General features: G+C 42.3%; 1 protein-coding gene across 1 annotated transcript in view; it reads left to right on the top strand.

Annotated features, from left to right (window-relative positions):
• PEX14 (peroxisomal biogenesis factor 14) overlaps positions 1-19,867 on the top strand; it is a 37,068-nt gene extending 17,201 nt beyond the window's left edge. Inside the window, exons 2-7 of the mRNA XM_058039163.1 lie at positions 7,200-7,322; positions 13,466-13,551; positions 14,152-14,254; positions 15,505-15,602; positions 18,344-18,435; positions 19,405-19,867. Of these exons, the coding sequence (XP_057895146.1) occupies positions 7,200-7,322; positions 13,466-13,551; positions 14,152-14,254; positions 15,505-15,602; positions 18,344-18,435; positions 19,405-19,867 (965 nt within the window). The remainder of the gene's footprint in view (positions 1-7,199; positions 7,323-13,465; positions 13,552-14,151; positions 14,255-15,504; positions 15,603-18,343; positions 18,436-19,404) is intronic.
• Positions 19,868-20,464: the final 597 nt, after the last annotated feature.

Genomic DNA, 20,464 nt, shown 5'->3' with positions numbered 1-20,464 from the left:
GGCCTGATGTGTACTCTGGGCAAGTTACTTCATTTTTGAGTGCAGGGTTTTTCTTTGCAGCCTGTCTTTCCTTCACACTGCTTGTTGGATGCTTTGGGTCTGCCTGCCTTCTATGGTCTGCACAGTTCCTGGCACCACACCTGCCCACTGAATGCCTTTGGGATCTCTGAGGAGAATTATGATACAAATAATGAGGAGCTCATTGTTTCTCTGCAGGAATAGCAGCAGGAATTTACAGGTCACAGGTTGGATGTGCTTGGAAACGTACCTGTTTAGTGTACCTAATACTTGTTTTCTCTGAATGCCTGGTCTTATTTCTAGGGAGATGTCAGTTGTGGTAACGAGTCATGACAGCACTATGGTTACTGGAGTAGTGTCTCTTCCATTAGCTGGAGTTTTTGATCTCTAAGGACTCCTTTTAAACAGATGTCACAGCCCTGGTTATGTACTATTCTTGATAAGCTACCTTGGAACTGGTATCCTGGCAGAGTCTTCAAAGCCTTCAAACCCCAAGTAGATACTAATTCGAAATAATTTCAAATATGCAGAGGTTTCAGTTGTTATGTAGTGTTGTCACATCCTGAACTGGCTGAATGTTTGTCCTGTGTTTCTGTGAGGCAGCACTGGCTTCCAGGTTAGTCACACATGTTGTGTCCCCAGCTCTAGTCATGCAGCAGGCAAGTGAACATCATCTACCAGTGTCCACTCAGAGGAGGCTTTACAGCAGCTAAAGCTCATGTGATAATAGAATGGAAAAGCTGGAGGCAAGAGACCTAAAAATAAAAATAGCACCATCACAGATGATGAGAAAATAAAATCTCCTTCCATTTTTAGGAGAGATTTTTATTGATGTTACAGAAAGGCTTGTTTCTTCTGACTTTTTTGCTGACCATGGTGTTCTGAGAATGATTCTGTAATAGGCAGGTCTTCAGAAGAAGGTACCCAAGTTTGGATTTATTCTGTGGTTTTGCATATACTTGTTTGTGTAGGAATGTAAATGGGCTTTGTACCAAAACTTCTGGTTCTGTAGTTCAGGTTGGTGAGGACGTCTGGACCTGTCTTGCTTGATTTAGTGTCATGTTACTATCTCCTTTTTTTTTTCTCTATTTTGAACTGTTTGTGGAGCAAAAATTTACCTGTTGAATTATGCTGTCTGCTGCCTGAGGATTTGTTGTAGATTAATTCAAGAGAGAGTGTCCAAATCCTGCTGAGGCTGTGGTAGCACTCCATCTGCTGGGACTTTGGCATTGCAGAATCCCGAGCATGAGTCCAATTTTTGTCCTGCATGTTGTTCCTTGAATTCTGCTCTTAGTGCCTTGACCCCTCAAATGTACAGCTCAGTATTGGGAGCTTTTACTAAAGGTATCTTCTTCTTTCTTTCTTCCTTTCTTTCCTCTCTCTTTCTATGGAACAGAGATAACATACTTCATATAGGCAAGGAGCTTACTTTACATTAGAAGAGGAAGACCTGACCTCTCTTGCTGCAAGTGAAACTGTATTTTCCCTGCCTTGAAACTACCAGTGAAATGCATTTTGGACTGACTTATAATGCTGTGATTTATGCTGTGGTATGCTTTGTGATATTACAATGTCCTTTTGCCTTTGTGTTTGATTTTCTCCCCTCTGATAAATTTTACTGGGTATTTACCCAAAATGCCCATAGGAGAGCGAGGCATTCTCCCTGCTGTTTGCTGCCTCAGAGAAGGAATCCCATGTTTTTTTCCCCTCCAATTAACCTCACTGCAATTTCTTTCCCTCCCCCCTGCCTTGTTCTGAAATAGTATTAACATGGGAGATATTTTTAAATAGAAAACTGGAAGAAAACATATTTCTTATTCTTATGTGTACATGTTACACACAAATGTGAATGAGTGACCAGAAGCACCTTCTTCATTTTCCATTTTGAACTTCTCATATATGTAAAACTGAGAAGAAAAGTTGTAGTACTTGTTCTGTTTCTTCCATTCCAAGACATGCTAAGCAAGTCACTTGCCCTTCTTTATTCAGAGTGAAAATACTTTGATCCAGTTTTCTGAAGACAATACTCATTTCATAAGAATATTTAATCAGTAGAAAATAGAGAGGATTTAGTTTGTTTGTTTAGTATTTAACCAAGTGAATAAGGCAGATTAGGGGAAGGGGGGACACTGGACCCATAAACAAGGTGATATATAATATTTTTTTTCGTTCTCCTTTTAAATAAATACCGATCAGCTTTATGTTCAGAGACAATAGGAGCCGTTGGCTTAAATTTGCAGTTTACTGTATTTATGGCTGTAATATCAAGGTGCTGCCGTCGTAATTTCATGCCCCAATGAGAAGAGCAAGGTCGAAGCAAATGCTTCCATCGGCATCTGCTAACACACTAACTCATAAACAAGGCCCGGCTGGATCAGGTGGCACGGAATAATACAGGCTAATGAAATACAGCACAGCTTTCCATTACTGTTAGTTTTTACAGTGTCGTCATTACGTGTAATTTATGTTTAAAAAATTCAATTTTATACAAGGCTCTGGGAAATAGGGGTCTGCAGGTCACCCGACGACTTTTAACGGCTCTGAGAGTCCTTATTGCACTCTACTGTTCCAACAAAATGTTAATAATAAATAATAAAAAAAAATCCTCTTTTACTTTTTCTCTGGTTTGCATATCTTGCTCTGTCTTTTTAATTACAAGTGGCTAAGGAGAGTTTGGGGCTGTGTGTGATGTCAGGAGTTGTCCCCTTTGCTGGTGCTCCCAGAGGGGGGTTACTATCTGCTTGCTTTTCTTTTGTCTGTCTATCAATCACCCGGGATCCTGTAAATGGAGTAAACACAGCTGAGGAGAGGGAGATACTTAACAACCTCTCTCCCAAACCCTCACCCTCTGACATTGCCCTCCTCTCCTCCATTACACTTCATTTTATTATAGACTCCGAAAAGCTTAGCTAGGAAGAGAAACTGCTGCTGTATTTATTTATTTATTTATTTATACTTGTTATGCCAAAATACTTTTTATTTTAACCTTTTCAGTCCTGGCTGACTCGCTGTGTAATTCCTAGCATTGTTCTGATAGTCTGATTTTCCTTCCTTATTTTAGTGCTGTGCAGCTGAGGTTAGAGCACCCTTATCAGTTCTGATTGCTGCTTAGTCACCCTGATGGGTTAAAGTGTATCATGTTTCTGAAAGATTGCACTTGCATAATTAACAGTCTTGTAGATGAATAGAGCTGTAAGAATTCAAAGCCCTTTCAGCAACTTTTCGAATTACTTTTATTTCTGCATTTCTCAGCCTGACAGTTGAGACCAGTCCATGTTCCTTTGATGTGTGGGTTCCTTTACTAAAGTTTGAGCTGGAAGTGCAGTAGGAGGATGTTTACATTCAAATGCAATGTCTCAGTGTAAATTAAGGGGAAAAATCATACTGATGTTTCTGAAACCTTATATTTTATTCAAATATTGGGTCGGGCTCAGCCTCGTGAATGACCATGTGTGAAAGAAAATAGATCAGGAGACTTTGCCTTTTTGACCTTTCTGAACACTCACCTCAGCACAGAGTAGGACGTAGGAGACAGATTTGATAACAGTCACCCAGCACTGCATGTAACTGACTGAACAGGTGGAATCATTAGTCTGGATCAGATCCCAGAAGGATTTTATGATGATTCTTTTAAAATGTGGCCATGTTCTTTCTGAGCAGAGTTGACTCAGTGGCTTCCAGGAACAGAAGTGTAATGTCATTTCGGGGTGCAGATCTTCCTTTTAGTCATGTGGTACCAGGCACTAACTTCAGGTGGTCACGGAGTTTGTTGTAGATAAACAACTTGTCCTGTCCTACTTTGTTTTTGCCTTAATAGAAAGTGTGTGGGGAAAAGCCAGCAGCTGTCCCCCCTGCCCCACAGCCTCTCCTGCCTTTTGTCCCTGCTTCAGGGTGGTCTCCTAGACTGGTAATAAAGCTGGCTTTGGAAACCCACAAAGAAACTGATTTTTCCCTACCGCCTTTCTTTATTATGGCAGAATTCTCAATTTCACCTAAACAGAAATGTAGCCTTCAGGTTGTGAAAATCTTATGTGAATTACTGGACTGACTGAGCAATGTAAGAAGGAATATAATGAAGAAAAATATATTTTCAGTGCATAGGATGGGAAAAGGCTTGTCACTAATATGCCAGAGCCTGCATCAGAAGAAGAAAAAGCAGTGGCTCATCTGGTTAAGTTCATGGAAGGATTTTACATTGCAATTATTGCTACTGTGCTTTGACAGAAAATAGGTAAAACATCTCCTGAGTTTTATTTTCTGTCTGCCAGAGGTTCAGTTCTGACCTTGGAGCACTTCTCATGTCTGTATGTGTCACCTCTTCCTCATCTGTGAAATAGGGGTAACAGTCCTGTAAGTACTCCTCTGCTTCAGAGTGGTCGTAAGAGGAACAGTATTTTGATGTACATAAGGTCCTTAAATAGTAAGAGATATTATAAAAGGACATAAACAGACAGCGAAGTCTTAAAAATTCTTGTACAAAAAAACTCTTTAATACAGCACCCAAGGTGCAGGCACCAAGAGATGCTTGTGGCAACCCATTTCATTCTCTGACTTGCTCTGCTTCTGTGTTTGACTACAATTTACAGAGGCTGAGTGATGCCTGCAAATTGAGTGGCAGCAGTGGCAATGAAAAAAGAGGGTCAAAACCGTCATGGGTGCTGGATTATTCAAATCAACACCCTCAAGCCTGAAAAGGAATTTCAAAAACTTTGTGAAAATTATGACTAATTCCTTGCAGTGGCTGTGGTGCTGTAGAGGATGAGGTTGGGGGAAGGGAGCAGGTTTGCATTCTGTGGGGCTCTGAAGACAGTTTCCGTGCATCCTTCTCCTCAGCTCAGTCCTTGCTCAGTACCCTCTGCGGTTAGATTATTCCTTGCAGATAGCAATCAACTGGAAGGAAGTGTGTGTCTAATTTGCATGAGATTATTTAAAACAAAAAAAAGGTCTGCATTAGTCAGGGTGATGGTAAACAACGCAAAGAGATGCCTTTTATAATATAGCCGTGGCTCAGCTTTCAAAGCCAAATATAATTCACTTACAATTGGCAGTTTCCTTTATTGTTCCTTTTAACCTTTTGCATTCTGCATGGACTTGATCTTACTGCAGCCGCAGAACAACAGAAATGTTTGTTTTCCAAAGTGTTGGAAAGTGAATTTAGAGCAATTCCAATGTTAGCTGAGGTGATTTTCTTGAGATACCTGTTTGGGAGCTGTATTAGACACAATGCCCCAGTTTTTGTGACACTGCTTTTGCATCCAAGGGCAGTGATATTATTTTTGGGTTGCCAATTTCCTGCTAGATTAGAACAATGAATGAACATGGATACTTTTTCATGTAGTGCAGTGATAGGACTGTGATAAAATAAAGCAAGATGAGATATTGGAACAGATGACACTTAGATCTGGCTTTGAAATTCACACTTTTGTATGTAATTAATACATCCAAGTTGAATAATTTGGGCATGGAAAATTCATGCTGTGTGCATATATAGGTGGTGAATTTGAAAAAAAAATAATTCCAAAGGGAAATGTGGTTAAGTTAGCTATAATTGCCTGAGGAGAGCCTTAGAATATTTTGTCCATTTTTGTTACTGTGTGTGAGAAATGATCAGCATGAAGGCAGGTGTATTTCTGAGTGCAGATATGGCTTGTCATTACTGAGTGTCCACTGTGCAGACTTACTCCATATATATGCTTAAGGAATCAGCTCCAGGACTCCCTTGATCTTGAGGCCAAGATCACAATGCCTTAAAAGCATCTTGTCCAGATGAAGGAGGTTTTCCAGGTAATCCCAGTCTTCTCCTCTGATATTTAAAAAGGGATGTAGCTGTGATGTTCATCTCTCTGTAATATTAAAGAGCTAGTTTTTTTAAAGTATTAAGTTCAGGAATTTCATCTACCAGCAGTGCTTTATGGATCTCAAGCAGGGGTGATTGAGAGAAAGTATTTCCCTATTTTTTTCCCAGTGCTGTCCTGTTCATTCCATTTTCCTCACTGTGCTCAGTCCCTTCAAGAATCATGTGAGAATCAAGTGGTCTGCCTCTTATCTTATAAATCTCTTTCCTTAAATCCACATTCTCACTTCCCTCTTTCTGAGTGTTTTTGCATGCCCTGGGTGGATGGTGAAAGGTGCTGAATCCCCTCACATGTTCCTCATAGCAGGGACACTGGGTTTTTATGTGCTTCTGTGCAGGGGAGTAAATGCTACACAGCTGTCCAGCTCCCACTTCTTCATGACTGCCATCTGAGTACTAAATTCTTTTTCTAGAGGATGTTTTCTCTTGTTGGAAAAAGTAATCCAGCTGTGCTTCCTTCTTCAGAGATGCTGGTCGTTGTGAATCCTTTAGCTGCTTTTCTTTTCCCCCTTGTTGGCCAAATAGTTTCCATATGTTGTGGCCAATTACAGATGGTCATCGTGGCATTTCCTGATGGCAGGAGTCACTGCAACAACACGTACCATGTGTGCAGTGTTACTCCAGCTCTGTGTGAAATGAAAGCCAGGCTGCCCTGGGGCAATCCAATCATGCACCAATGGGCCGGGGCAATGCTCAGCTGAAAGTTGGGCTTGGCCTTGTTTTGATCTGTTTTGTTATAGTTTTATTTCCTCCTTACATTCTGTGTCCCATTCATACTAATCACAGTCAGTCCTGATTTTTTTTCTTTTTATTTCTGCATTTGTCATAAAATAAAGCAAATTATTCCCGTCTTCGGAAACGATCTAGACTAATTAGTCGTCTAACCCAATAATTAGTTTTTTGTTTCCCTGTCTGTTTTCATGCATTATTGTTAGTTTTTTCCCCTGTTTTTTTTTTTACACCATTACAGATTAAAATGAGCCACATTTGCAGTTGATGGTATCTTTTTTTCGGGGGAAGAATGGAGAATTGCAATAGAAAGCTACTTCAAAAGCAGCAATAAACTCAAGGATAAATTAAGGAAATTGAATGAGCCACATTTGGAAGCAGCGTTGAGGCTAATATTCTGTCGCTTAAGGTTAAATTGCAACAGAGAAAGAGAGAGGGAGACATTCCAGTGAATCCAAAATTGGGGAGGCATTACTGCTCAAGTCAGTGCCAAAATTCTTTGCAGCTTGAAAGGGTTCTGCCTGGCTTGAGAATTTAATTATGTGTGCATAAAGTGGGTAAAGGTGCTAAACTGATTTCATTTCCTCTGCTCCCCCAGGCCTGACAGATGAAGAAATCGACCTGGCTTTCCAGCAGTCGGGCACGAGCGCGGACGAGCCTCAGTCCCCAGCTCCTTCCACGCACCCGGTGCCAGCTCAGCCTCCTCACCCCGTGGTGTATAGTGAGTGCCCCTTGGAAAAATACCTGCTCCCAGTTCCTTTCTGCTGTGCTTCCTGCAGCAATTCACAGATTCGTGTGCTGCATCCCGGATTTCAGTTCCACTGATGCCATACTTTTTGTCAGAATCAGACACCAAGTGTTATTTGAATGCGCTTGGTGGTTGCTGATGCCTGTGACAAGATCATGTTACACAAGGAAAATGAGATACAAATGATCACTGTCTACAAACAAATGTCATCCATACCAGCCTGTGACACCTCTTGACCTGAAGGTGGAAAGTCAATGCAAATTAGATTCTGACACACTGTAAGGACATCAGAAAAGCACTTTGTCAACACGGGACTCAGGCTCCCCTTCTCAAACTTGGAAAACTTTTCTCTCTGATCTTAAATAACCTGAGGTGACAGCAGAAATTCTGTGTAGACTATGTGGATATGACTGTGTGATTTTTGTGTACAAAATACACTCTCAAAGAAATTGTAGCATCCCAACATAATCTGTGTAGACTCAAAATTTACATATATATTTGCATTTTAAAACAAACCTCGCAAAAAAGTATCTAAGCTCCAAACAATAAAAACCAAAGTACACACCATTAAAAATCCATCAAAAGAAGCTGTTCAGCTCACATGTGTGTCTGGTAGTTTGAAAATCACTTCACTTACCTGCCAAGTATAAAGAATAGGATTTTGTTGCTGCTCTTAAACAGCTCTATGGCAGATATTGACTGATGTAACACTCCACTTAGAGCCGTGTATTAGTTTATGGCACAGGTTTGCTATTGCTGGAGACAATACTAGACTTGCTTTTGGAGATTTTAGCCGCTCTGATTTGGCACAGTTTGAGATGAAAAACTTTTGTGATAATAGTGGGCTCAGAACCGGAATATTTCTGGCTGTTGTATTGTTTGTGCTCATGAACTCTAGGCCTGAATTCTGCCTCCTGGGCTAATTCCTGTCTGCTGTAGTCCACAGAAAATGCCAGGAGAGCAAAATCTGCTGTCTGGCTGTAGAAGCAGGGCCAGATCCCTCTTGGTGCCGTCCATTGCTCATTCAGATAACTCTTACTACAACCTAGTACTGGAAGAGTTAATTTTCCCTTCTTTCAGTGTTCCCCTAGTATGAGTGGAGCAGGGAAGAAGCACGCAGTGCAGTTCAGCCTGGGAAACGCCGTCATCACTGTTAACCCTGGCAGCTTTATCACTCTTTGGTTGTTTTCCTTTTGCTATTTTGGGTTTCCTCAAAGCAGCAGCTCCCATTTTCTTCTTGCTAGGTAAGAATCTTAACAAAAATTTCAACGTCAGAATGTTTCCAGTAACAGCTTGAAAGAGAATTTTGAAAGTGTGATTCTGTAATGCTTGGAAATCAGAGGTGACTAAAAATACCACCAAATAAAAGCCTTCACAGAGGTTCTGATTGTAAACTTGTGCTGTAGCTTTGTGATCTGGTTGGTGCTTTTTAAATAATCTGAACCCAAAGCTTTTCCCTGGGAGGCAGTCATTTTCAGCAGCCCCCAGAACTGGGGAAGGGGTGACCATTCATTAGGTATTGTTCCTTCCCACTCTGGCCATTGGTAGTAGACCTTCAATTTAAGCTTAACTTCTAAATGGATCCATAAAATGAATAAAAAGCTGGACATACATGGTATTTGTTTCACCAAAATACTTGTTTTGATTAGCTCTCATCTGTGCCCTATTCTAGTTCTTGACTGGTGTAGTCTTGGTGAGTGTTAATGATGGATCCATCCTTGTTGTCTTCTATTAAGTGCTTTCCATGGTATCAGAACAGCAAAAGGAATATGTGTATTTTCCTAGGCCTGGTGGGTAAGGCTGTGCAGTGGCTCAGTGCTCCTTCAAGGTGTGTTTTTGCTGTAGGTTATTTTATCAGTTGGATGCTAATCCTGTCATGAATACTCCTGAATTGTCCAAATCTGCTTCAGGACAGTTTTTTCTGTGATAGTTTACTAAGCCAGTTTATCTTTCACAGTCTTGTCAGGGGCTGCCATGTACAGAGGAAGATAGATGCTACTTTTTCTGTCTATCTGTTATGCTTATCATCTCACAGAGTGTTTGACACTGAGCTGGAATGCTGCTAGAGTAGAAGTTTGAAAGAATATCTGAATGACCAGGGAGACAGAGAGGCTGCTCAGTCTGTACATTGAATTGGTGATGGGAACAGCTCATGTTGAAGAGCTTATATTGAAAAAGACTGCAAGCTATATTTGCCTTCCCCAAAGAAGACACTGAGTTTCTTGTGAAGCAACATCTGATCTGCTAGAGTTTAGGTCTTCAAGACCTGAACCACTTTGTGTTTGATGTCTTTGCTTCTTTTTAAGGTTTTTTTTGAGTAGTTCTGACACCTCTACACAAAACGCAAAGTGAGGAGGGTTTTGTGCTGGAAACAGAGGCTTGTGTTTTAAGAAATCACATTTCTCTCTGCACCCTCTTCCCACAAGGTGTTGCTGCTTCATGTTTAAAAATTACATTGGAACTGTGGGTTACAAGTACAGGAGTTCAGGATGGTTCAGAACCTTCTCAGGCATTCTTCAGCAGGAATGAAGCAAGAGCCAAGCTGGTGATGTTGCCAGTAAAGCAGGTGTGAGATGCCCACTCCTGTGAGTCACAGCAATAAATCCTGGGTACCCCTTTTGAATTTGCTTCCTTGATCTCCTGCTGTTGCCACCACAGTTTGTCCTATTTCTTAAATTCATACCACTTAAATACTTCCTTTTGTACAATTGAACTTAATGTTCTAATGTTTTATTGGAAGTATCTCTAATTTTTATACATATTTCCTAATTCTTGAAGAGTTAACAAGAAAAAAACCACACTTGTAAGCCATCAGGGTAGCATAGGTTTTGTATGCTGAACCCCTTCTGGTTGAAGAGAAAGTATAAAAACTTCTTTTGGGAAGAGACAATAATTAAATTTCTAGTATTTTAGGTCAATAGTGTCTCTATCTCTTCTCCTCTTGTTCTGGAGGAGTAATTCCTTCTCTCCAGTTTGTACTTTTGCCAAGAGGTGTCAAAACTGCTTTAAAAAAAAAGCTTAAAGAAAGCTCGAATTTGATTAATATAGAGAAACAAGACTTTGCCTGACTGATAATAAAACTGATAAATGACATTTGAATTACTTGTAGCAGTAATTTATTACATAAAATATCTTTTATTTGACATGCGATTAGTTGCTGGAAGCATCACTCAATCTGACTAGTTTAAACATGCTCTAAAATGAACCCCCAGTAAAAAAACAGGGCTGTCTGCTATTGCTGTTATGAAATACACTAATCCAGCAGTGAGGACAAAAATCTGACTTTAAATATTTAAATGATTAATTTGTTGTTTGTGTTTTTAGTTTTTTTTACCTTTCTAACCCATATAATTACAAGCAAACTCAGGGGAGTTTCTGAGGAAGGTGTGCAAAGCTGCATGTTTATCATCCAGGTATTGTCTGTGTTGTTCCCCATGGTATTTATGGGCTCCATTTGTGGGGGTTTGTGCAGGTTTTACACCTGCTTAAAAATCAGCTCCAGTGACTTTTTTCTTGACATTTGGATCTTCTTTTCCCATCCTTGTGTCTTCATTATGTGGCAGTCTGTGGAATACAGACTGTTTCCTTGCACAGTTAAACTAGAATCCAAACTCTTTTTTTTATTTCCCCAACACCTTTCCATCGATTCACTGTTTTCTTTTGGAGAATCACTTCTTCCAGCATCAGTTTCTACAGTTTTAAATCTGGATACTAGTGAAGCTGACCTTAAGTTGGATGCACAAGGCTAATTAGTTGCTGTTAGGAAAGTTAATTCTTAGTTGAATGGGGATCTTAAAAATAGTGTTTATTCTGGAAATGCAATTTACAGTGACTGCTGGGGAAATTAAATATACTAAGCAAAACCACAGATTTATATCTGGAGAAAACATCTGTGTCCCTTCCATTTGACTTTTGAAGGTCTCTTAGTAGAATGGTTTGTTACTTCTGCAGTGCCTAAAGTAACTGGGCTGTCAGTGCTTTTTCACTTTATCTGAATGTTATTTGTTTTACAAGTGGAGAAACTGAGGATGTGCAAACAGTCAGTGTGAGCATGGAGCTTAAAATGAAGAAACTCCTAAGTCTGTCTTCATGCTTTAGATTAGAGAATTGCAGAGAAAAATAAAGGTTGAATGTGGAATTTAGGCAGAGCTGTGACATTCTTTGTAACATTGTGAAGTTGCTGTGGTCAGTGCAGAGCCTTTACTGCATCCCTCACTTGCTCACTTCTTCTCTCCACCCCCTGCACTTTTTTTTTTTTTTTTTTTTTTTTTGTCACAAGACAGATTTCACACATCTCTAAAATGAGTAAAATGGCATTTCAGCTTCTTGTCTTTATAGACTCTCTGAACTTTAGGAAAGATCATTCTGGTCCCTTTTCATTAATAATGAAAACCAGGGGGCAATAAAATGTTCTTAGCTCAAGCATTACAGGAATGGAGGGAGAGATGAGTGAGGTGAAAGGGCAAAGCAGATGGATTCCTACAGGTGTGTCTCCTTCCTGCTCGGAGGTCAGTGGAGCTGGGAGGGACTTTGGGACAGCCCATCAAGGACAGCCATGGGCAGGATCACAGACCCCAGAGATATTCAACCCTGGACAACAGCAGCTCAGCCTGGAACAAATTGTGTTGTCAGAAAAGGGTATTTTTAGTCAGAAGTTCAGGGGAGAGAACTGGACAACCAAGAGACTTCAGATGCCAGAGTGACAGTGGGGGCACAGCACAGGGGGAAAGTGGGAGAGATGGCTGGGGTTCACAGCAAGATTAGCAAGAGATCATTTTAAATCCTGACATGTACACAGCCAGTTACTGCAGCTTAGCTGACGTGTGTTAACTCATTAAGTTAAAAAGTTATGATAATTTGATCATGTGCCTAAGCTCCAAAACTGCAACTGCAGCAACCCAAAATACTCCTGGTGACACTATTCACCAGTTCTGACAGAGATGCCTTAATTTGTTCAGATTTCTAGCCAGAGGATAATTTCAGCTCAAATGTAGCAAGAAGCTCTGAGAGCCAGTGTTTGGGAGTCAGACCCAGATACTCTGGACCCTGAGTGCTGGGACTAGGGGTAACCTTTGGAATGAAATGCCTGTAGAAGAATTCAGCAGCAAGCAAAATGGCAATAGGTGAGCAAAGCAGAAAGGAGACCAGAGGCACCCATTTCAGCCAGTTAAGCCTCCTAAATTGAGACTTTGAAGAACATAATGCATTTATGAGACATTGTAGTCACATGTAGATTTGGAGACCACACCGGTCTCCCATCTCATCAGTTCTGCCCACATCCTGCCATTGCACTTTAGGCAGATCATTCTGCATCCTCTTTATTATTAAAGAAGACTGGGGGCAGTAGAGGGTTCGTTCAGGGAACTGTGAGGGAGGTGACAGGATCAGTCTGCTGGAAAGCTGCAGGTACCTTCTGATCCTGCTGAAGGAGCAGGGCACACCATGCCTTTGCTTTCCTCTGTGGAGCCTCTAAGCTTCTCTGTACAATTGTGTGTTAAATATCTCAAGCTTTTGTCTACTTCTGTACCTCTCTGTAGATACTTAATTGCATATTTTCTCTCTGCTCTTTATGTGTGCTTTGGTCCCTATTTGTAATTTAAGCTCGAAAGACACTGGATCCTTCCTCATTGAAGTGGTCCATAATTGCTGACACAGTTTTCATAAACCCATTTATTGCCCTGATAGATTTATCTTCTTTCTTGAAACATTCCCTTCCTTCCTTCCTTCCTTTCTTCTGCACTCTTTTGGGTCTCTGGTTCTGTCCCCATTTTCAAAAATTATGATACTGGGTAACAATATCCAGGTAAGGAGTATTCAGGTAAGGAGTTAACCTTAGCTATTACCAGGCCCAGGGACAGTTACCTGGGTTCAGAGTGCCTTCTACAAGGAAAGAGTAGGGCAAAACAGCTTGATGGACCCTCTTTAATTGCTGCTGTGATTTTCCTCCCTGTGGCACTGCAAGGCCAGAGTCAATAGCAGAGATCTGTTTAACTGTCTTCATCCACAGGCCTGCACACTGTGTGTTAATCGTTACTCTTTTCTCTGATAAAATGGATGTACAAAAATGTTGTCACCTACAGTTCTGACTGTGATTTTTTCTTGGTTCTGAACTTTAGGTCCCCCTGGCTCCAGATGGCGAGATTACGGGGCTTTGGCCATCATCATGGCAGGAATTGCCTTTGGATTCCACCAGCTCTACAAGGTAAAATGTCCCTTGCTACTCCCACACTGTACTCTGAGAGAGACACGTTATGCTGCTTGTGTCCAAAGCTGGTGAAGCATCTCTGTTCTCACTGGCCCTGCCAGTGGTATATTTGAGAAATGTAGACACTTAACATGAAAATGCAGAGTCCAAATGTGGCGAGCAAACAAAACTAGTTTTTCGCTGTGGATCTCAAACTATTAGCAATTAGGTAATTTCCATTGCTTATGCTCTTGTTGAAGCATATTCTGTTCCTAGGATGCAGCTGCAGAAGGTTCCATGGTAGCTAGAGGAGAGTTGGGACCTGTTATGTCCAGTCCACCCTCTTCAGGGGCAGAATGAGGCAGATTTCATGGCTGTGTCCAGACTTAGGAATCGGTTTTCAGTACCCTGGCAAATGTAACCACAAAACTCTTCTTCTGCAACTCCTTTTAGCACTTGCTGTAGAGGGAATTTCTTTTCTCAGCCAGATAGGTGGATAAATGATTGCTGTGATAAAGGCTGAGATTTGGGGGGTGGGATTTGAGGACGTTTCAGGTAGATTAGAAATAGTGCTTTGCACATCGCTGTTTCCTGAAAAAGTTTTTGTACTCCATGCAGAAATACCTGGTCCCTCTCATCATGGGAGGCAAAGAAGACAGGAAACAACTTCAGAGGATCGAGTCAAACCTTGCTGAGATGAGTGGCAGTGTGACACAGACAGGTAAAGATTAATGACTCCATCAATTCACCCCTCAAAGCTTTTCTCCCTGGATCCTCCATTCTGCCAAGACCCCCACCCTTTTCTTTCCCTCCATCTCCACTTTATGTGGTGACTTCATTTATCTGCTCTGAGAATCTGTTCACATTTGCAAATGAAGCCGCCGTCATTTCGGTTTAATTTGAAATTGCTTGTTTACTGTCGGCACGGCCTCAATTAATTATGTTTTTACGGAAAGGCTCCCAACCTCAGAATATTAATAAGGGGAATAAAATGACAGCCTTTCGGAGGGCTGTAAAGTTCATTTTTAATTTCTGCTTCTCTGATGTTTTCAGGGGCTTTTTTTTTTGGTGGTTTCTCCCCACCTTCCATCTGAAAATCCGAGGAAGGGTCAGGAGAGTCTGTAATTACTGTGCCTCTCTGACCTTAGCCACCTTCTATGTTATTGACTCTATAGGGTGTCTGTTCATTACCCGAGGCCCTAATGATGGTCTGGATTAGCTGTTACCTGTCACACCAATAGAGTTTTCAATTTTATTTGTTTTATCAGCTTGTTTATTCCCTGTAAGCTTTGGATAAAGTGCCAAAGTAGAAAAAGTTCTACAGCTGGAGTCCGGCAGGAGTTCTTCAGTGTTTGTTGGGGTGTAGGAGTACAGGGTGCTCTCTTGAAATAAAAGGGAAAAAGTGCAAAGCATATTCAGTTGGGATGAAAAAACTGTGATTTTCAGCAGTAAGTTTACAAAAATATTGGGATTGAAGGAACTAGTAGGTTAAGAATGGGAGGATGCTAGTTACACTTTTCATTGAAGGGTGAGAAGAAAAGCATCTTTCATTTCTCATGATACCCTAAGGTCAGCCCTGAGAGCAGCCTCTTCCCAGACTGGAGTTAGCCCCAGTGTTTGCCTGCAAGAGCCCCGAGATAGATAAATGATACAAACATTGTGTAAGTTCAGGGAGATGTACAAATCATAAACCAATATAATTAAAAGGGAGAGGTTTTAGACGGATATACTGTGGGCTATAGACATCTATACAATGGAAAGATAAACTAGAAATACTGGAGGTTAGATGCAGTGCAGGTAGATTACCCGTAGTGCAAATAAATCATATGGATTAAAGTGAGCAGGCGGGCATAGATAAATTAAATATAGGAGGAATAGAGGCATCTTTGTAGCAAGACAGCAGGAAAGGCGTGGGTGAGTGTGTATATGTGGATGTATCTCAGTTTAACTCTTCTGCTTTTTCCCTTGCAGTGACTCAGTTACAGACAACCTTAGCAGCTGTCCAGGAGCTGCTGATCCAGCAGCAACAGAAAATCCAAGAGCTCACCCAGGAACTGGCTGCTTCTAAGGTACCAACTTCTGATTCTTCACCTTTAGAGCATTTTGGAGTGTGCATGGTTTCTTTTGTGGGCACATGGAAAGCTCCCATTGGGGTCACAACCCAGCCATCAGCTCTGTATTCACTTGAAAGACTGTATTTAAGGCACTTGTTCAGATCCAGGTAATGGCCAAACATTCTTACTATTTGGGTTCTTGTTTCAATGATTTTGGTCAGCTGAGTGTAACAGGTGGCCCCATTACAACTCTGTTACTGACACACAGTGACCCATTCTCCTTGACTCTTGACTTGACCTTGGCAATAAAACCATCAATTCTGACTAGTTTGTGTTGTTACATGTGTAAATAAAATAACCACTTTTAACCAAAATTGATTTTCTTTCTGGCAATGAGAATTAGTGCTTTACTCCTTGGCCCAAGCACTCTATCAGACAGAAAGCGTTGACGTGTGAGGCAGGGTGAAAATGGAGATGAAGTCTTCCTTTGACTCACAAGCTTGGATTGTTCAAGGCCAGGATTGCTCACAGTTATCTTGTTGTGTTCTCTGTACAGGGAGAGTTTTCTGTCACATCCTTTAGGCAGTGTTACAGCCCTTTACCTGTGGCAGGAACAGTTGTCTTCTCCCCTTAGCAGACTTCAGTGTGATGCAGATCCTTTGATGGTGTGTGACTGGTGGGCCACAGCTGACTCTGTGCTGTGCACACTGTACAGGAGGAATCCCTCAGTGGCACAGCTGTAAATGCAACCATGAAAGCCAGTTTATGGTCACAACACTCTGCTTCAATTTTCCTTGGGAACTGTGGCCTGACAGTGGCCTGGAGCCAGTCCGGAAATTGGAAAACTGTTTTCAGGTCTTAAGTGTTAAGATTAAGAACACATGTTGAGCTTTAAGAAGGAAAAAGGCCATAAGTCTTGGTGGTTTAGAGAGTCTTGAAGAAGTTTTCCTTCCCCCCTCTCTACCCCCTGCACTGAAATGGTAGCACACATTGTTATGATATCTAAACCTCATGTGTACAAAGAAAAACTTGGGCAACCCCACAAACCAAAGAATAAAAGCTGTGTTTTCTCAGCTGTAATGTAAGTTTTTATATCTGCTTTTCAAACTCCTACTGGCATGCTGTAAAAAATTAAAAAGAGGGACTTTAAGTAATTAAAAAACGTACATAAAAATTCAAGGCTTGAATTTTCTACAACTGTTTTTAAAGAGACTGGCTAAAAAGCCCCAGATGTCAGATTTTATTTCTAAATCCTAGGCATCTGGCACCATATGTGTTTTGGAAATTTGAGTCCTTTGCAGGCCAGTGAGTGGAAATCACTCCCTTGTTAATGTGCTGCTGTAGCTTTCAAGGTCTTAGAAAGCCAGAACAGTGGCTCCTGGATTCTTGCTGTCTGAGGGCTGGGAGTGTGAATCCTGAGGGAACACATCTGTGTAAAACACAGCTACTAGAGCCTGAGCCTCTCCCAGCCCTTTGGGTTTGAAGCCCAGAAGTCACTGTGAGCAGTGCTGGCTGCAGGGTTATTCTGCAGTAGCTCAAGTCTGTTTAAGAGTAAGAACAAGCAGTTCTGGCTACATCTAGTGGGAACTCCTGAGGAAGAGTTTTTAGTTGTTCCAATTCTGGCTTCCTTTGGTGGGGAATTCATTAGAACTATCTCTGCAGTGACACTCACCAATATGTTTGTTCCTAATGGCTTTTAGCAGAAATTACTGTGGGGTGTGCCAGGCATGAGTATTCTATGGTCTCATGGCTGCAGGATGGAGCAAAAGGATGGGTAACCATAGACCATGATCTGTGCTTAGAAAAATCCCATTTCTCAAGTTCCCAAAAGGGTTAAAAGAAAGAGTGCCAAAAGTATTGTCTGCAGCATGTTATCCTCAGTTACTTACTCTAATTTCTGCCTGATATCCTGTGGCAATTCTGATGCAACTCTGACAACAGCTGTACCAGGCTTCCATGAGTTACTTATCCCCACAAAACTGCACTCATTGCCTTGAAATATCCAAGAGACAGTGCCTAGTCCAGCTGCTTCTGGAGAGATGACCTGGTAACTCAAGCATAGACCTAATTCTTCTGATCAAGTAGGGAAAATGTTTGCAACTTTCAAGTATGTATTTATCAGCCCACCTCTAAATGCCAGAGTGCAGATAATGGATTCTTTCTTTCATGGTTTAGGAGAAATGAGCAAATGGTTTTAAAACAGTTGTTAATATATAATATTCAAATCTGTTGCCTCAGCTAAGTTCAGTCACATGAAGGAGTAAAGGACCCGATTCAGTGCAACTCCCACTGCTGCTCAGGATCCTAGTTCTAGTTCTTCTCTAGAAATCATTCAGTAGGTCAGTGCCAAATGATTTGGTTTGTCTCTCAGCTGTGCCTGAATTCTCACAAGTGCTGGCCTCCTGAAAAGAGAAAGGTCCCCCTGAGATGCTTTAGCAATGGTTGTGCATGGGAGGCAGGACTGGAGACAAGATGAATTACTCTCCCAAACACAAAGCAAATGTTGAATAGTCTAGGCACCTTGACACAATTATTATTTCTGGTCATCCTGGGGATCTGTTCAAGTACTTCTTAGTGTGGAAGTTGTTTTGCTCAGATCTGAGAGGTGAGAGGTTTGAAGTGATGGAGCTTATGTGTTATCCACTGGACTGGGAATTCCCACATGGGAGCAGAAGAACAGCATAGGAAAAAGTGACATTGGTGAACTATCTTGCAGTTCAGATACTGATCTTTATGTCTTGCTTTTCATGTTCTAGGCCACAACTTCCACCAATTGGATTCTGGAGTCGCAGAATATTAATGAATTGAAATCTGAGATCTACTCTTTAAAAGGACTTCTCCTGAACCGGTATGGATGCAATGAGTGAGCAGACTGTTGTGCTGCTTCCTGGCATTCCCTCAGTCATGGACAGGAAAGGCATTTCCAACAGGAACTGCCTCTATATCCTGTTACTGCTGTTTTAATAACACCATTTTGCACTCCACTATCACTTTCTGTTTGCAGGTCTCAAAATGCTTTTCAAACTGGCCTTAAATCACAGAGTCCTTAGGGTATTGATGAGATTTTTCCTTTTTGTTTGCACTTCCTCCACAGTCAGGATGCCTCTCATCTAGTTTGAGGAATTGACTGCATCTGCACCTGTATTCTGTTTTAGAAAGTCACTTCTGGGTGCAGTTCAGCTGCCTTGCTCATGGTCAGGGCATGCTAATATCATATCCTTAAAATCCACCTGGGAAGGACCCGGGGCCAGCTTTCCAGCTGGTGCAAGCTGGTATGACTCCATGCAGGTCAGAGGAGCTGAACCAGTTTGTGGCAGCCAGGGCCTGGCCCAAACATGTAAAGTGCCTGCTGGGACTGGGAGAAAGGCTTTGGATTGCAATGAGCCAGAATGCAATGGTGGTGTAGCACAGTGAGGTGAGAGCCAGGGGGTGAAATTCCCTGGCTCAGGCACCTGGTGTGTCTGACTTCTTCCTCCAGTGGGAATTTTTCTGTACCAATTAATTAGTGATTGTCTTAAAAAGGGACACCCATGTCTTTTCACAGGCAGCATTCCTGAGTGCTGGCTTACTTTGTCAAATTGGCCAAATCAGATCATTTTAGTGCTTCAGACTGCCCAGCTGGGATATTTTCCTTGTGTGCAGGCTCGATTGCTGAGTGCTTGTAAAGCACTTTAAGAATCTCTCCGGAGAAGTGAAGTGGCCTTGGTTTTGCTCATTTATGGCAAAGAGACTTGCAGTTTGAGTCTTGCTGAAACCCCTCAGTATTTATAACAAAAGCCCCTCTCTTTCCTTTTCCTTCCCTGCTGCCCTCCCCCAGGAGGCAGTTCCCTCCCTCCCCTTCAGCTCCCAAGATCCCGTCGTGGCAGATCCCGGTGAAGCCCAGCTCGCCCTCCAACCCTGTCGTTGCCAACCACAACAGCAGCAGCGACATCTCCCCCGTCAGCAACGAGTCCACCACGTCCTCCCCCGTGAAGGAGAACCACAGCCCCGAGGGCTCCAAGGTCAGCTGCCACCTGCTCAGCCCCGAGGAGGCCACCAAGGCCATCGACGTCACCAGCCAGGTGCGCATGGAGGTGCAGGGGGAGGAGGAGAAGCGGGAAACCAAAGGGAACGACGAGGAGGAAGAGGACGATGAGGATGATGATGTTAGCCATGTGGATGAGGAGGAATGTCTGGGTGTGCAGACTGAGGACCGGCGAGGAGGGGATGGGCAGATTAATGAGCAGGTGGAAAAGCTACGGAGACCTGAGGGGGCCAGCAACGAGAACGAGATTGACTAAGGCACCCTGGCTGCTGCTGCTGCTGCTGCTGCACATCTCCCCCAGCCTGCTGCACTGTCCCAGTGCCTCTCCCATTTGGTGGAGAGAACAGCTACCATTCCCTGCAGTGATCCCCCCTTGATTGACCTCGAGCAGGGTCGTGATTGCTCGCTGAACAGCCCCATTGCCCTGTTTCAGCACAGGGCTCTGCAGCCTTGCAGTGGCTCCTTCTCCCCGCCCAGCCTTCCTCCCTGAGCTGGGGTCACTGCAGACCGATGGCCTTACCATGCACCACACTGCAGAGTACGCCCTCTTACAGAAGCAGTTGGCCTCTTGCTGCATCCTAGAGCCCTTCTATCCAATTTCAGAAACCAGTCTGTCCTGAGCTCCTTGATTTCGCAAGCCTTTAATCCCACATAAGGCCCAACCAGTTCTCTGTTTCCCAAAATAACCCTGTTTTATTTCTCAAACTACTTGATACTCTTGCAAAAAAAACCAAAAACCTACCCAACAAACCAAAAAACCCCCACCAGAACATTTTAACCTCAAATTCCTCACCAGATCTCAGTCTTGGCTCTTCCAAGCTTTATGCCAAGCCTCAAATTGCTGAAACTACCT

The sequence above is a fragment of the Melospiza georgiana genome, chromosome 22, assembly GCF_028018845.1.
Source record: "Melospiza georgiana isolate bMelGeo1 chromosome 22, bMelGeo1.pri, whole genome shotgun sequence".
Taxonomy (NCBI): domain Eukaryota; kingdom Metazoa; phylum Chordata; class Aves; order Passeriformes; family Passerellidae; genus Melospiza; species Melospiza georgiana.
Note: the sequence above shows the minus strand (reverse complement) of the source record. Positions and strands in the feature narration are given on the sequence as shown.